Raw genomic sequence first — 17,263 nt, 5'->3', positions numbered from 1 at the left:
TCAGGGGGAATGGGGAGTGGGTGTTTGAGGGGGAATGGGCAGTGTGTGTATGGGGGGAATGGGGAGGAGAGGGTGTATGAGGGTGAATGGGAAAGAGAGGGTGTTTGAGGAGGAATCGGGAGGAGAGAGTGTTCAGCGGGAATGGGGAGTGGGTGTTTGAGGGGGAATGGTGTTAGGGTGTTTGAGGGGGAATGGGGAGGAGAGGGTGTTTGAGGAGGAATGGGGATGAGAGGGTGTTTGAGGGGGATGGGGTGAGGGTGTTTGGGTGGAATGGGGAGGAGAGGGTATTTGAGGGGGAATGGGGAGGCGAGGATGTTTGATGGGGAATGGGGAGGACAGGGTATTTGAGGGGGATGGGGATGGGGACAGGGTATTTGAGGGGGAATGAGGAGAGGGTGTTTGGGGGGAATGGGGAGGAGAGGGTGTTTGAGGGGGAATGTGGAGGCGAGGGTGTTTGAGAGGGAATGCGGAGAGTTTGAGGGTGAAAGGGGAGGAGAGGGTATTTGAGGGGGAATGAGGAGAGGGTGTTTGATGGGGAGTGGGGAGGCGAGGGTGTTTGAGGGGGAATGGGTAGAAGGTGAGGGGGAATGGGGAGGAGAGGGTATTTGGGGGGAATGGGGAGGAGAGGGTATTTGAGGGGGAATGGGGAGGAGAGTGTGTTTGGGGGGAATGCAGAGGCGAGGGTGTTTGAGGGGGAATGGGGAGGACAGGGTATTTGAGGGGGATGGGGATGGGGACGGTATTTGAGGGGGAATGAGGAGAAGGTGTTTGAGGGGGAATGGGGAGGAGAGGGTGTTTGAGGCGGAATGGGGAGGAGAGGGTGTTTGAGGGGGAATGGGGAGGAGAGGGTGTTTGATGGGGAATAGGAAGGAGAAGGTGTTTGAGGGGGAATGCGGAGGTGATGGTGTTTGAGAGGAAATGGGGAGAGGTTGTTTGAGGGGGAATGGGGAGGAGGGGGTTTTCGAGAGGGAATGGGAAGAGGTTGTTTGAGGCAAAATGGGGAGGAGAGGGTGTTTGAGGGCGGATGGGGAGAGTGTGTTTGAGGTGGGATGGGGAGAGGGTGTTTGAGGGGGACTGGGAAGAGGATGTTAGGGGGAATGGGGAGGTGAGGGTGTTTGTGGTGGAATGGGGCGGAGAGGGTGTTTGAGGGGGAATTGGGAGGAGAGGCTGTTTGAGGGGGAATGGGGACAGGGTATTTGAGGGGGAAGGAGGAGAGGGTGTTAGATGGGGAATGGGGAGGAGAGGGTGTTTGAAGGAATGGGGAGGAGAGGGTATTTGATGGGGAATGGGGAGGCGAGGGTGTTTGAGGGGGAATGGGGAGAAGGTGTTTGAGGGGGAATGCGGAGGTGATGGTGTTTGAGAGGAATGGGGAGAGGTTGTTTGAGGGGGAATGGGGAGGAGGGGGTTTTCGAGAGGGAATGGGGAGTGGTTGTTTGAGGCAAAATGGGGAGGAGAGGGTGTTTGAGGGGAAATCGGGAGGAGAGGGTGTTTGAGGGGAAATGGGGAGAGGGTGAGGGGAATGAGGAGAAGAGAGTCTTTGCAGGGGAATGGGGAGGAGAGGGTGTTTGAGGAGGAATGGGGATGAGAGGGTGTTTGAGGGGGATGGGGTGAGGGTGTTTGGGTGGAATGGGGAGGAGAGGGTATTTGAGGGGGAATGGGGAGAGAGTGAGGGGGAATGGGGAGGAGAGGGTGTTTGAGGGGGAATGGGGAGGAGAGGGTGTTTGAGGGGAAATGGGGAGAGAGGGTGTTTGAGGGGGAATGGGGAGGAGAGGGTGTTTGAGGGGGAATCGGGAGGAGAGGGTGTTTGAGGAGTGTAACCTCAGCTTCAGCCGGTGGTGTTAGTCTGGGGAAGACAGTGTCTGGCCCCACCAAACTCGTGAAATCTGAGGTGCAAAACCTCCTGTTTGTGTGGATCTGTTCCCCGTTACAAATCATTACGCAGAAATAAGAGACAGTACACCATATGTAATTAAACGGTTTAGCTTTATAATTCTTAATTCGACTAAAGGGTTAGTAAAGTAAAACAAAAAGAAAAGCGCCCATTTTAATGGAACAGTCTAATGTGCACGTTGGAGTTCACAGTTTCCCTTCCTATGGTCCTCCATCGATTTCCCGGGCTTCATCTGCTTCTGGCCCCACTCCAAGTCCACTCCGTCCTGGTGTCTACAACCTCTCCTTTCTGGCATCTTCGCTCTTCACCAAGCAAAAGACCCAGATCACCTCGGTCTCAGGCACACAACAGGAAAAAACACTCCCTTCATTGGATGCCGCACGTTCCAAAACCCTGTTTTCCCTAGCCATAACCCAAACATTGCTGTTACTGAAAAACCATTACACTGGCAGTGAAACCTTTCCCAGGGTGTTGCAGGAGGAATGGGCAGGAGAGGGTATTTGAGTGGGACTGGGGAGAGGGTTTGGTGGTGAAGGGGCAGGGGAATGTGAGGGGGAATAGAGAATGGAGGGTGTTCGAGGGAAAATGGTGTCAGTGTTTAAAAGGGAATTGGGAGGGGAAGGTACTTGAGGGGGTGGGGAATCAAGGGTGTTTTGGGGGAAGTGTATTTGAGGGGGAAAGGGGAGAGTGTTTGAGGTGGAATGCCAAGGAGAGGGTGTTTTAAAGGGAATGGGGAGGAGAGGGTGTTTGAGGGGCAATGGCGAGTGGGAGTGTATTTGTTGGGGAATGGGGAGTGTGTTTCGTGGTGAATGGGGAGGGGGTGAGGTTTAGACGGGGTTGGAAATGGAGGTGAAGGGTTAGTGGATCAAGGATGGGAATGGGAAGAGGAGAGTCGGGAGCAAATGAGTGTGTGATGGGGGAGGAGGAGTGGATGGGGTCGGTGGTAGTCAGGTGGGTGCTCAGTGCTGGCTCTTTGCCCCCACACCTAACATCACCATTTACTGTCCATATCCTCCGCAGCCAAACTGTTAAACTCGGTCAGCTTCCTGGTCTTTCTGCTGCTGCTGATGGTGTTGGCAAAGGGCTTCACCATTACCAGGTGAGAGAGCATCGAGGGTCATCGACTCTGGAAACCTGTGTCCCAGACATCTCCCTACCATCCCTTCATCCATCCCTCCCCTAACATCCCTCCGTTCATCCTTACCCTGCCATCCCTCCATCCATCCCTCCCCTCCAGTCATTCCTCCGTTCACCCTCTGATGATCCCTGACCTAACATCCCTCTGATCATCCCTCCGTCCATCCTTCCCCTAACATCTCTCCGTTCATCCCTCCCCAATGTTTCTCCATTCATCCCTCCGTTCATCCCTCTGTCCATCCCTACTTTCATCCTTCCCCCAACATCCCTTCATTCATCCCTCCATTCAACGCCCCAACATCCATCCGATCATCCCTCTGTCCATCCCTACTTTCATCCTTCCCCCAACATCCCTCCATTCAACGCCCCAACATCCATCCGATCATCCCTCCCCTAACGTACTTCCATTCATCTATCCTCCCATACCTCCGCTCCTCCCCATGCCCCCGCACCATTACACCCCGCACCCTTACACCCCGCACCCTTACACCCCGCACCCTTACACCCCGCACCCTTACACCCCGCACCATTACACCCCGCACCCTCACACCCCGCACCCTCACACCCCCGCACCCTTAACACCCCCCACCCGTACACCACCCCGCACCCTTACACACTGCACCCTCACACCCCACCCTTACACCCCACCCTTACACCCCGCACCCTTACACCTCACACCCCCCCACCCTTACACCCAGCACCCTTACACCCTGTACCCTCACACCCTGTACCCTCACACCCCCCACCCTTACACCCAGCACCCTTACACCACCCACCCTCACACCCCGTATCCTCACACCCCGCACCCTCACACTCCGCACCCTCACACCCCACACCCTCACACCCCCCCACCCTCACACCCCGCACCCTCACACCCCCTCACCCTTACACCCCCCCACCCTCACACCCCGCACCCTCACACCCCGCACCCTCACACCCCCTCACCCTTACACCCCCCCCACCCTTACACCCAGCACCCTTACACCACCCACTCTCACACCCCGCACCCTCACACCCCGCACCCTCACACCCCGCACCCTCACACCCCCTCACCCTCACACCCCCCCACCCTTACACCCAGCACCCTTACACCACCCACCCTCACACCCCGCATCCTCACACCCCGCACCCTCACACCCCGCACCCTTAACACCCCCACCCATACACCACCCCGCACCCTTACACCCTGCACCCTCACACCCCACCCTCACACCCCGCACCCTCACACCCCCCCACTCTTACACCCAGCACCCTTACACCACCCACCCTCACACCCCACACCCTCACACCCCGTACCCTCACACCCCCGCACCCTCACACCCTGCACCCTTAGCACCCGCCACCCGTACACCACCCCGCACCCTTACACCCCACCCTTACACTCCGCACCCTTACACCCCGCACCCTCACACCCCCCCACTCTTACACCCAGCACCCTCACACCCCCCCACTCTTACACCCAGCACCCTTACACCACCCACCCTCACACCCCTGCATCTTCACACCCTGCACCCTCACACTCCCGACCCTCACACCCCCGCCCCCTTACCCCCCGCACCCTTCACTTGCCGCGCCCTCAAACCCTGCACACGCTCAACACCCCAACACCCTCAAACCCCGCACCCCTCCCCCACACATCCTTACCCCCCACACACTTACCCCACCCCTTCCCCCCACATCCCTTCCCTGCCCCCTTTCCTTGACTCCTTTCCCCTGACTCCCCTTTCCTCCTGCAGTACTGACTGATGTATTAAGTTGGTTCTCCCTCCTGTTCTCAGGGGCCAGATTAGCTCCACTGGGTCGGTGAAACTGGCTGTGTACATGACCCTCTACACTGTCACCCACGCTGTCCTTTTTGTCTATGAGGCAGAGGTGAGCTTCTGGGCGGCGTCTCTGCGTCTGGTGACGGTTTTGGAAACAGATAGGACTGGTCCACAAGTTCAGCTCTTCAAGGCTAACTTTGATGGGGTTTGACTGGAGTTCGCAAAGGTCCCTGGGAGAGGCTGTTGGCAGCTAATGAAACATCTAGCAAGTGGAAGGACTTCATGTAGTGAGCTTTGGAGAGCTCAGGGATGGTAGGTTCTTGTTAGAGTGAAGAGCAAGCCTGCTTAGAGTGTGTACCCTGGCTGATGAGGGATTTCAGGGCTGCAGTTAGGAAATTGGAGGTGACTTAGGTCAGTTACAGGCAGCTGGGATCAAGTGAACCCCTGGAGGAGTGTGAGGCCTGTAGGAGCACATTTCAGAGGGAAATCAGACAGGCAAAATGTATTGGAATCATATCCAGAGTAAGAGTCAGAATCAGATTCATGTATTGCGCGTACATTGAAACATAGAGCGAAATTAGTCACGTGCGTTCGCAACCTCTTTTGCTCTTTGCACACCTCAGAGACAGGTTGACTATCATGGACATACGTCGTGAAATTTCTTGCATTGGGGCAATATTACAGGGCAAGACATAAAAGTTAGTATAATTCACAATAAGAAGTAAAATCAATCATGCAGCAGAGGAATAATGAGGTCGTGTTCATGGATTTATGGACCGTTCAGAAGTCAGGTGGCAGAGGGAAAGAAGCTGTTCGTTTCACTTTGAGTGTGGGTCTTCAGGCTCCTGTACATCCTGCCTGATGGTGGCAATAGGAAGCTGGCCTGATTGGGATTCCGAGGATCCGTAATGATGGACGCCGCCTCCCTGACGCAGCGCATTTTGAAGATGTCCGTGACGGTGGGGAGGGCTGTGCCCGTGACGGATCTGGCTGAATCTACGACCCTCGGCAACGCCTTTGCAATGCTGTGCATCGGAGCCTCCATACTGTGCAGTGACGCAGCCAGTCAGAACGCTCTCCGCGGTAACCTGTCGAAATTTGCTCAAGAGTTTTGGTGGCACACCAAATCTCCTCAAACTGCTGGTGAGCCTCCTTGTATCGGTTATGAGGACATGAGATACCCCTGGCGGATAAGGCGCAGGAGGATCATAAGCAATTCTCTCAGAATAGTCAGAACTGAAAGGTGACGAAGGTAAGAGTCGGTTCCAGTAAGTATCAGTGTGGTCGCCACTACATGATGGGTGAGGTCTGAAGTGAATATTTCCGGTCCCTACTCGGTGTGGAGAAGGTCGGAGAAGGTCACAGAAGCTCATTCGCATGTACACATTGCGAAAGGGAAGTGCAAGTGGTCTCGGGAGCGGGGTGGGGGGTGCGGGGTGTATGCAGGCGGATAAATCCCCGGGGTCTGACCAAGTGTATCCCAGGATGTTGGATCTTCGTTAGCCATGGGTGAAAGCAAAGACTCTGGTTGACAGGGTCATGTTACAGCAGTACAAGACGTCGGCGAGACTGCACTTGGTGTACTGTGTGCAGTTCTGGTCACCCAGCGATTAGGGAGGATGTCACGAAGCTGGAGACGGTGCAGGAAAAATTCACAAGGACTTTACCAGGACTGGAAGCCTTGAGTTATAAGGAAGGGACTGGACAGGCTGGGACTGTTTTCCCTGAAGTGAAGGAGGCTGAGGTTGACCTTATAAGAGTTAATGAGGGTGTAGATTAGGTGGATGGTCACAAGTATTTCCCCCAGAGCAGGGAAGTCTAAAACTAGATTTAAGGTGAGAAGGGACAGATTTAAAAGTAATCTGAGGGGATGCTGGGGATATGGAAGGAGCTGCCACAGGAAGTGTTTGAAACAGGTACAATAACTTTAAAAAGAAATTTGGACAGGTAAATGCTTAAGTAAGGTTTAGAGCAAATGAGTCAAGTGCAACCATATAGGAGCTGTTAAGAAGCACATAAGATGGGCTGAAGGGTCAGTTACCATGGTGTATAACTAACTCTATAAAAGCCTTTCTCCCTGTTCTGTTGCTCTCCCACCTCTCCCATATCTTCCCGTTCTCTCTCTCTATATATATATATATATATTCCTCTCTCTCTATCTCTCATCCCTGTCTTTCCCTCTTCCCTCTCGCACCTTTCTTTTTCACCCCCAAACGCTGTCACCCCATCTCCCGGACCCTCGCCTCTCTCCCCACTCTCTCTCTCTTGCCCCCGCTCACCTGCTGACCATGTCCGTGTCCCTGCGCCAGCTCTTCGACCCAGGGCAGGTGCTCTACACGTACGAGTCTCCGGTGGGATACGGGCTGATGGTGCTGCAGTGCGTGGCCTACCTGTGGTTCAGTTACGCTGTCTACATCACCCTGAAGCAGCACCCCGAGAAACAGGCCTTCTACATCCCCTTCTTCGCTGCCTACACCCTCTGGTACGTGTCTGTCCACTGCCCATTACTGAGGGGAGGGAGAGGGGGAGGGGAGCGGAGCAGAGGGAGGGAGGGAGGGACGGGGGAGAGAGAGAGAATGAACACAAACACACAAAGGAGGGAGGTACATACACACAGAAATATAAATGCACGGCTTCAAACACACCTACCTCACTTTTTCACACCCCCCCCTCTTTTATTCCCTATCTCATTCCCGCACTCTTTTCACACGCAGACACACACATGCACTGCACGCACAGACATGCACACACATAGGCACATGTGCACACACACCCCTCTCTCCAAGCTTTCTGTGACAACTGCCTGTTCTACTCCCTCTCTGACTGACACATACACACACACTTACTTCATATCTATTTCCTCCAGCTCTCTCCGAGTTGAACCTCCATGTGTTGTGCTGAGCAGTGAGGTAGCGGGGAGTGGGGGGGGAGTGCAATGCATGGGATTCTGGTCGAAGTGCAGACATCACCATCTCAGTGTGCAGACGTCCCGTTTGTCAGTGACCCAGCTCCAACCCTGGAAAGGGACGGAGACAAACTCTGGGGAAAAGTGGGGGAAAAGAGGGGGTGCAGTCGGGGAATGCTGCCAGCGGGAGAGCAGCTGAAAGGTGAAACTTCTTCTGTTCCCAGGTTCATCGCTGTCCCAGTCACCGTGCTGATTGCTAATTTCGGCATCCCGAAGTGGGTGCGGGAGAAGATCGTGAATGGGATGCACCTGGGCATTTCTCTGTATGCACATGCTGTCTTCTTGGTGAGTTTCTGCCGCACTGTCTGGTCCCAGGAACCCTTTCCCCACTCCCAAAATCTCCTCCGCATCCTCCCTCCCGCAGGCACAACTGCTCTGCCAGGACCCCGTGGAGCGGCGGAGAATTGTGGACATCACAGGAACCAGACTCCCCTCCCCTGACCCCGTCTACACCTTCCAATGCCTCAGTAAAGCAGCCAAGGATTCTACCCACCCCAGACATCTCTATTCTCCCCTCTCCCATCAGGCAAAAGTCTGAAAGCACATACCACCAGACTCATTATCAGAGTTTTGAATGGATCTCCCCTACGGTAGAAGATGAACTCTCGATCTCCCAATCTACCTCACTGTGACCCTTGCACTTTGTGTCCACCTGAACTGCACCATATATGGTGTTGATGTATGAAGGACTATGAAGTTCAAGTTCACAGCTCCTTGAAAGTGGCTGCACGGGTTGATTGAACAGTAAAGCAAGCAATGAGTTAAGAGTTGGGAAGTCAAGTTGCAACTTGATAAAACTCTGGTCAAGCTCCATCTGGAGTATTGCAATTAGTTCTGGTCACCCCCTTATAGCAAGGGTGTGGAGGCTTTGAAGAGGGTATAGAAGAGGTTCAGCAGTATGCTGACCAGATTACAGGGCATGAGATATACAGAGAGATTCTCTGGACCAACAGAGGACGACGTGGTGGAAGTCTATAAGATTATGGGAGGCGTAGAGAGAGTAGACAGCTGGTATCTTTTACCCAGAGTAGAATCGTCTAATACCAAAGAGTATGCATTTAAGAGAAGGGGGGAAGTTGAAAGGAAATGTGTAGGGCGAGTCTTTTTTTCAAACGCAGTGTAGTGGCTGCCTGGGATTTGCTTCCAGGGGCAGTGGTGGAGGCAGGTACGACAGAGGCATTTAAGAGGCTCCTAGATAGACACACTGTGTTGGCGCGTGGCCAAGTGGTTAAGACGTTTGTCTAGTGATTCAAAGGTTGTTAGTTCAAGCCTTGGCTGAGGCAGTGTTGTGTCCTTGTGCAAGGCACTTTACCACACATTGCTCTGCGACGACACCGGTGCCTAGCTGTATGGGTCCTAATGCCCTTCCCTTGGGCAAGGTAAACCCAACCTTGCCCATGCCTGCGCCCTGGAAACCTTCCAAGGCGCAAATCCATGGTCTCATGAGACTGACGGATGCCTATAAAGATAGACACAGGAATTTGGAGGGTTGTGGAGATTGTGTATCAGAATGGATTAGTTAAGTCATACATTTAAAAAAATGCATCCGTTAGTCTTGTGAGACCATGGATCTGTGGATCTGCGCCTGGAAAGTCTTCACTCTCCAGGGCACAGGCCTGGGCAAGTTTGTATGGAAGACCAGCAGTTGCCCATGCTGCAAGTCTCCCCTCTCCACGCCACCGATGTTGTCCAAGGGAAGGGCATTAGGACCCATACAGCTTGGCACCAGTGTCGTCGCAGAGCAATGTGTGGTTAAGTGCCTTGCTCAAGGATACAACAGGTTGTCTCGGCTGGGGCTCGAACTCACGACCTTGAGATTGCTAGTCAAATGCCTTAACCACTTGGCCACGTGCCCACACCTTTCCTTATATAACACACTCGCTAATCCAGGTAACATCCTAGTAAATTGTCTCTACACCCTCTTATTTAAATACCTGTTTAATTAGTTCCGTACAACTTCATGGGTCAAAGGGCCTGTTCCTGAGGTGTACTGTTCTATGGACTGTGCAATCTGTTTTCGATGAACTGATGTACGCAATGATCAGTCCAGATGGCACACTGACAAAAGCCTTCCACTGTATCTCAGTCACAGGACAGCAATAAATCAAAGTTCAAAATAAATCTATCATCAAAATATGTCACCATATGCAACCAATTATGATTCATTTTAGAGCTTTGACCAGTGGCAAATTGGTGTATGGGATTATTTAGTAAGAGCAAATTAAAGGGGCGGGGCAAGTGCAGCGGCCATCGTCTGAGTGGACATAGTCGGAGCGGTGATCTTAAGGCTTTAGCTCTTCGAGGCTTCAGCCAAGACAGGCTTCACTCAGAGAAAGCAAAGGAAAGGAAAGCTCAAGTTTTTTCCTTCTCTTTTTTTATACCTGCTCAGCTAGGACAGTAGAGATGAGAGGCAGGATAGCCAAATGCTCCTCTTGCAGGATGTAGGGAGGCAGGAAGAGCTCCAGTGCCCCTGACCACTGTAACTACGAGAAGTGCATCCAACTGCAGCTTCTAACAATCCACGTCAAGGAGTTGGAGCTGGAACTGGACGAACTCTGGATCATTCGGGATGCTGAAGGGACATATAGAGAGGTAGTTACACCCAAGGTGCAGGACACTGGAAACTGGGTGACAGTTGGGAAGAGGAGAGGGGTTAAGGAGCCTGCGTAGAGTACCGGTCTTATTTTCTTGCAGGCATTCACAGTAAATGCAAAGAAACGCAATAGGATCAATGTAAAACTGCACACAACAGGATGGACAAATAATCAGTATGCAACAGATGACAAACTGAGCAAATACAAAAAAAAACAAACTAATAATAATAAAACAATAAATATCAATAACATGAGAAGAAGAGTCCTTGAAAGTGAGTCCATAAATTGTAGGAAGAATTCAGTGTTGGGGTGAGCAAAGTTGAGTGATATTGTCCCTTCTGGTTCAATGTTGGGTAATAATTGTTCCTGAACCTCGTGGTGCGGATTCTGAGGTTTCTGTACCTCCTCCCTCGTGGCAGCATTGTGAAGAGAGCGTGCTGGGTGGTGGGGGCCTTCGATGGTGGACGCTGCTTTCCTGCAACAGTGTGGTGGGGAGAGCTTTATCCATGATGGACTGGGCCGTATCCATTACTTTTTGTTGGCTTTTCTGTTAAAGGACATTGGTGTTTACACACCAGGCTGTTTTGTGACCAGTCAGTATCCTCTCCACTGTGCTCTAGAAGTCTGCCAAAATTTCTGACGATATACCAAATCTTGCCAAGCTTCTAAGCACGTAGAGGTGCCATTGTGCTTTCTTTGTAATGGCAATTACCTGCTGGACCCAGGACAAATTCTCTGAAATGATAACAACGAGGAATTTCAAGTTGCTTGACTTTCTCTACCTCTGTTCCCTGATGAGGACTGGCTCATGAATCTCCGATTTCCTCCTCCTGAAGGCAATAATACCTGGTCCATTTCCGACACCTCCCTCCCCTTTCTAGATCTTTCTGTCTCTGTCTCTGGAGACAGCTTATCCACTGATGTCTACTATAAGCCTACTGAGTCTCACAGCTATCTGGACAATTCCTCTTCTCACCCTGTCTCTTGCAAAAACGCCATCCCCCTTCTCGCAATTCCTCCGTCTCCGCCGCATCTGCTCTCAGGATGAGGCTTTTCATTCTAGGACGAGGGAGATGTCTTCCTTTTTTAAAGAAAGAGGCTTCCCTTCCTCCACTATCAACTCTGCTCTTAAACGCATCTCCCCCATTTCACGTACATCTGCTCTCACTCCATCCTCCCGCCACCCCACTAGGCATAGGGTTCCCCTGGTCCTCACCTACCACCCCACCAGCCTCCGGGTCCAACATATTATTCTCCGTAACTTCCGCCACCTCCAACGGGATCCCACCACTAAGCACATCTTTCCCTCCCCCCATCTCTCTGCATTCCGCAGGGATCGCTCCCTATGCAACTCCCTTGTCCATTCGTCCCCCCCATCCCTCCCCACTGATCTCCCTCCTGGCACTTATCCGCGTAAGCGGAACAAGTGCTACACATGCCCTTACACTTCCTCCCTTACCACCATTTAGGGCCCCAAACAGTCCTTCCAGGTGAGGCAACATTTCACCTGTGAGTCGGCTGGGGTGATATACTGCGTCCGGTGCTCCCGATGTGGCCTTTTATATATCGGCGAGACCCGACGCAGACTGGGAGACCGCTTTGCTGAACATCTACGCTCTGTCTGCCAGAGAAAGCAGGATCTCCCAGTGGCCACACAGTTTAATTCCACATCCCATTCCCATTCTGACACGTCTATCCACGGCCTCCTCTACTGTAAAGATGAAGCCACACTCAGGTTGGAGGAACAACACCTTATATTCCGTCTGGGTAGCCTCCAACCTGATGGCATGAACATCGACTTCTCTAACTTCCGTTAATGCCCCACCTCCCCCTCGTACCCCATCTGTTACTCATTTTTATGCACACATTCTTTCTCTCACTCTCCTTTTTCTCCGTCTGTCCCTCTGAATATACCCCTTGCCCATCCTCTGGGTCCTCCCGCCCCCCCCTTGTCTTTCTTCCCGGACCTCCTGTCCCATGATCCTCTCGTATCCCTTTTGCCAATCACCTTCCAGCTCCTGGCTCCATCCCTCCCCCTCCTGTCTTCTCCTATCATTTTGGATCTCCCCCTCCCCCTCCCACTTTCAAATCTCTTACTCTTCCTTCAGTTAGTCCTGACGAAGGGTCTTGGCCTGAAACGTCGACTGTACCTCTTCCTCGAGATGCTGCCTGGCCTGCTGCGTTCACCAGCAACTTTTATGTGTGTTGCAATAATCATCTCCTTGGTCTTGCCGACATTGAGTGAGAGGTTGTTGTCGTGGCACCACTCGGCCAGATTTTCAATCTCCCTCCTGTATGCTGATTCATCACCACCTTTGATTAGCAAACTTGAATATGGCATTGGAGTTGTGCTTATAGGTGTAAAACAAGTAGAGCAGGGGGCTAAGCACACAGCCTTGTCATACACCTCTGATGAAGATCATGGAGGAGCTGTTGTTGCCAATCCAAACTGACTGGTGTCTACAAGTGAGGAAATCGAGGATCCAATGCCACAAGGAGGTATCGAGGCGAAGGTCCTGGAGCTCATTGATTTTTTTCATCAACCCACCAACCCCATTACATGCCCCCAACACATCTAACCTGTCTAATCCTAACCACTTCTCCCAACTAGCAGGACATAGGCAGCAAAATCCCGAGGAACACCCACCCCCTGGAAATTGAGAATCAAGTTCAGCACCACTGACATATGTCGTGATTCTGACCGGCTGTATCACTGTCTGGTATGGAGGGACTACTGCACAGGACCGAAAGAAGCTGCAGAGGGTCGTAAATTTAGTCGACTCCATCTTGGGTACTAGCCTACAAAGTACCCAGGACATCTTCAATGAGTGGTGTCTCAGAAAGGCAGTGTCCATTATTAAGGACCTCCAGCACCCAGGACATGCCCTTTTCTCACTGTTACCATCAGGTAGGAGATACAGAAGCCTGAAGGCACTCACTCAGCCATTTAGGAACAGCTTCTTCCCCTCTGCCATCCGATTTCTAAACCTGTGAACACTACCTCACTTCTTAAATATATAGTATTTCTGTTTTTGCACGATCTTTAGAATCTATTCAATATACATATACTGCAATTGATTTACTTATTTATTGATTAATTTTTTTTCTTCTATATTATGTATTGCATTGAACTACTGCTGCTAAGTTAACAAATTTCATGACACATTCCAGTGATAATAAACCTGATTCTGATTTTGATTCTAAAACTTGTCTTGTGGCAGCAGTATAGTGCAAGATGTAAAAAAAAAAATCACAAAATGGTTCAAAAACTGAATAGCAAGGTAACATTAAGGGGTTCACAGACCATTGAGAAATCTGATGGTGATGGGGATGGTGCAAACATCTTTTTTGCCTCCTGAGGCAGGAGGGGCACTGGTGAGCTTTCTTGGCCATAGTGTCTACCAGGCAGGCCTGTGACGTGGTGATGTTCACTCTTTGGAACCTGGAGCTCTCAACCTGAAGACCAGTGATATAGACATGAGTGTGCACACCACCCACATTCCTGAAGTCAGCGAGCAGCTCTTTTGTTTTGCTGACATTGAGGGAAAGGTTGTTGTCATGGCACCATCTTACTCAGCTCTCTATCTCCTTCCTGTACTCTGACTCATCGTTACTTGAGACACGGCCCACCACGGTGATGTCATCTGCAAACTTGTGGCTGGAGCTGGAGCAGAATCTGGCTACATTCTTATATCACCACCATCCCCCGACCTCACTACCCACTGTCTGCACCCTCCCGCCATTTTGTAAAATCCATAAAATCTCCCTCACGCCTCCCTACAGAAAGCAGGCACAGATTCTGTAACCCATCCTTGTAACAAACTTCATCAGTTAGCTCACACAGTATTGGAGTTGGAACATTATGTTGTAGTTGTAGTTGTACAAGATGTTGGTGAGGCCGTACTTGGCGTATTGTGTTCTGCTACAGGAAAGATCAGAGCCAGCTTCATTATTACTGATGTATGCCATGAAATGTATTGTTCATCAACAGCAGTACAATGAGAAAAAATACTGTGAGTTACAGAAGCCAGGAGTGCACAAGACGAGTAGCAAGACGGTGTTCACGGGTTCCTGGTCCGATCAGAAAGATGGAAAGAATGCCCAGAAGATTTATGAGAATATTGCCTGGGACTTGAGGAACTGAGGGGCTGAGCAGGTTGAGATGTTTATCACTGAAACAGGAGACTGAAGTGACCTTATAGAGGTATATAAAATCAGGAGAGGCATAGATAGGGTGAATGCAGTCTGTATTTTTTTCCCAGGGTTGGAGAATTAAGAACTAGAGTGCATAGGTTTAAGGTGAGAGGGGAGAGATTTAATAGGAACCTGAAGGGCACCTTTTTTCACCCAGAGGGTGGTCCATATGTGAATGAGCTGCTGAGGTGCGTGCATTAAAAACTCTTTTTAAAAAATTGGACAGGTACATGGACAGGAAAGGCTTGGCCAAAGACAGGTAAATGGGACTAGCTTAGATTGGGATCTTGGTCAGCATGGATCAGCTGGGCCGAGTGGTCTGCCTCCGCGCTGCGTGACTACAGATCTATTTCCTCAAGCCCTCCGGTCCCGGTAACATCCTGGTGAATCTTTCCTGCACCCTCTCCAGCTTAATGATGTCTTTCTTCTAGCTGAGCGACCAGAACTGCACACAGTACTCCAAATGTGGCCTCACCAGTGTCTCGTACAGCTGTAACATGACATCGTACCTCCTGTCCGACGCGGACCAGTGTGCTAAACACCTCCTGTCTACCCACGTCCCCACTTTCACCCGTGGCTAACGATGACACAACCATCTCGACCGGGGCCCCAGGCATCTCCTCCCTTACTTCCCAGACCGTCGAAGGATACATTTGGTTGGGCCTTGGGGATTTATCCACCTTCACGCACTCCCCAAGAACACCTGCACGTCCGCATTCATAATGCACGTTGTGTTTCGAAACGTCACTGTCGTCTTCTCGAATGTTTCCACAGACAAGAAACATTAATTTCAGAGCATGTCCATCACACACCGATCCTTAAGGCAACCTACTCTTTAATATTCTGCTAGAATCTCTTAAGATCCTCCTTCACCTTCTCTGTCAGGGATATCTCGTGTCTTCAAGATTGATGCAATCACAAAGAAGGCATGCCAGCTGCTCAACTTCATTAGGAGTTTGAGGAGATTTGGTATCCCACCAAAGACTCTAGCAACTTTCTACAGATGTCGGCAGGGACCAGTTGTGCTGAAAGTCCTGCTTCTGTCCGAGCCTGACTGACTGCACACCGTGCCACTCCGGACTTTTGGATCGAGGAGGGGTGGGGAGGGGAATCGCTCCCGTCTGCAGCAGCGCACTACTGTAGGGGGTGGGGGGGCAGACCCGGGGAGACTCTGCGACTAACGGCTGCTCCGCCTGCCCGGACAGGTGATCACACGGCCCTCGGCGGCCAACAAGAACTTCCCGTTCCAGGTGCGGAGCTGGCAGATCGGGGCGGCAGGTGGAGGGCAGCTGGCGATCCCACAGCGGCCCCGCAGGAACAGCGGCGCCATCGGGACAGACGCCGCCACTGGCTTCACTGAGCTCTTCACCATCAGGCCCATCGGCGGCAGCACAGGCACGGTGGGTGGGGAGGGGAGGGAGAGGAGGGGGATGAGAGGAGCTGTGGAGGGAAGGTGGGAGGCAGAGTGGAGAGGAAGTAGGGATAAGGGGCAAGAGGAGCGAGGGGAAGGATGGGACAGCAAGGTGAGGGGAGAGGGAGGTGAAGGGGAATGGGGAGGAGCAGGGTCAGGGAGGATGAAGGGGGATGAAGAGAGGGAAGGGGACGAGGAGAGGGAAGGGGACGAGGACAGGGCTGGGGACGAGGAGAGGGAAGGGGGACGAGGACAGGGATGGGGGACGAGGAGAGGGATGGGGGACGAGGAGAGGGCTGGGGACGAGGAGAGGGAAAGGGGACGAGGAGAGGGATGAGGACGAGGAGAGGGATGGGGGACCGGGAGAGGCATTGGGGATGAGAAGAGGGAAGGGGTACGAGGAGAGGGAAGGGGTACGAGGAGAGGGATGGGGAGAGGGATGGGGACGGGGAGAGGGATGGGGACGAGGAGAGGGATGGGGACGAGGAGAGGAAGGGGACGAGGAGAGGAAGGGGGACGGGGTGAGGGATGGGGGACGGGGAGAGGGATGGGGACGAGAGGGAAGGGGAGAAAGATGAGGGATGAGGAAGTTGGGAGAGAAGTTAGGAGGGGTAAGAATGGACCTGTGATATCCCTCACTGATCCCACGTTCCTCTCTCCTCAGATACCGGCCACCAAAGGCAGTGAGGAGACGGAGTTCCCCATAGATTGGATCACCCCTGGGTCCGAACCTCACCCTGGACTCCCTCCCAACAGCCTTCCCTCCCTCTACACATCCCTGGGGGAAAGCCTCAGTGTACAGGGACTCTGTGGGAAACACATATACAGTCGCTAGTGATGGGGTGGGTGGGAGTGGGGAGGGAACCTGGAGAGGGAGCCGTGGGACAGTGTGGAGGGAGCTTCACTCTGTGTCTGACCCCTGGAGTGTGTGATGGGACAGTGTGGAGGGAGCTTCACTCTGTGTCTGAACCCGGGAGTGTGTGATGGGACAGTGTGGAGGGAGCTTCACTCTGTGTCTGACCCCAGGAGTGTGTGATAGGACAGTGTGGAGGGAGCTTCACTATGTATCTGACCCCAGGAGTGTGTGATGGGGCAGTGTGGAGGGAGATTCGCTCTGTATCTGACCCCAGGAGTGTGTGATGGGGCGGTGTGGAGGGAGATTCACCCTGTGTCTGACCCTGGGAGAGTGTGATGGGACGGTGTGAAGGGAGCTTCACTCTGTTTCTGACCCCGGGAGTACGTGATGGGGCAGTGTGGAGGGAGATTCACCCTGTGTCTGACCCTGGGAGAGTGTGATGGGACGGTGTG

The 17,263-nt window shown here is 52.5% G+C and overlaps 1 protein-coding gene across 1 annotated transcript in view; it reads left to right on the top strand.

Annotated features, from left to right (window-relative positions):
* tmem145 (transmembrane protein 145) overlaps positions 1 to 16,790 on the top strand; it is a 152,179-nt gene extending 135,389 nt beyond the window's left edge. Inside the window, exons 10-15 of the mRNA XM_063055262.1 lie at positions 2,912 to 2,990; positions 4,807 to 4,900; positions 7,101 to 7,273; positions 7,921 to 8,041; positions 15,750 to 15,944; positions 16,620 to 16,790. Coding sequence (XP_062911332.1) covers positions 2,912 to 2,990; positions 4,807 to 4,900; positions 7,101 to 7,273; positions 7,921 to 8,041; positions 15,750 to 15,944; positions 16,620 to 16,790 — 833 coding nt within the window. The remainder of the gene's footprint in view (positions 1 to 2,911; positions 2,991 to 4,806; positions 4,901 to 7,100; positions 7,274 to 7,920; positions 8,042 to 15,749; positions 15,945 to 16,619) is intronic.
* Positions 16,791 to 17,263: the final 473 nt, after the last annotated feature.

Source organism: Mobula hypostoma, chromosome 8, assembly GCF_963921235.1.
Source record: "Mobula hypostoma chromosome 8, sMobHyp1.1, whole genome shotgun sequence".
Classification (NCBI taxonomy): domain Eukaryota; kingdom Metazoa; phylum Chordata; class Chondrichthyes; order Myliobatiformes; family Myliobatidae; genus Mobula; species Mobula hypostoma.
Note: the sequence above shows the minus strand (reverse complement) of the source record. Positions and strands in the feature narration are given on the sequence as shown.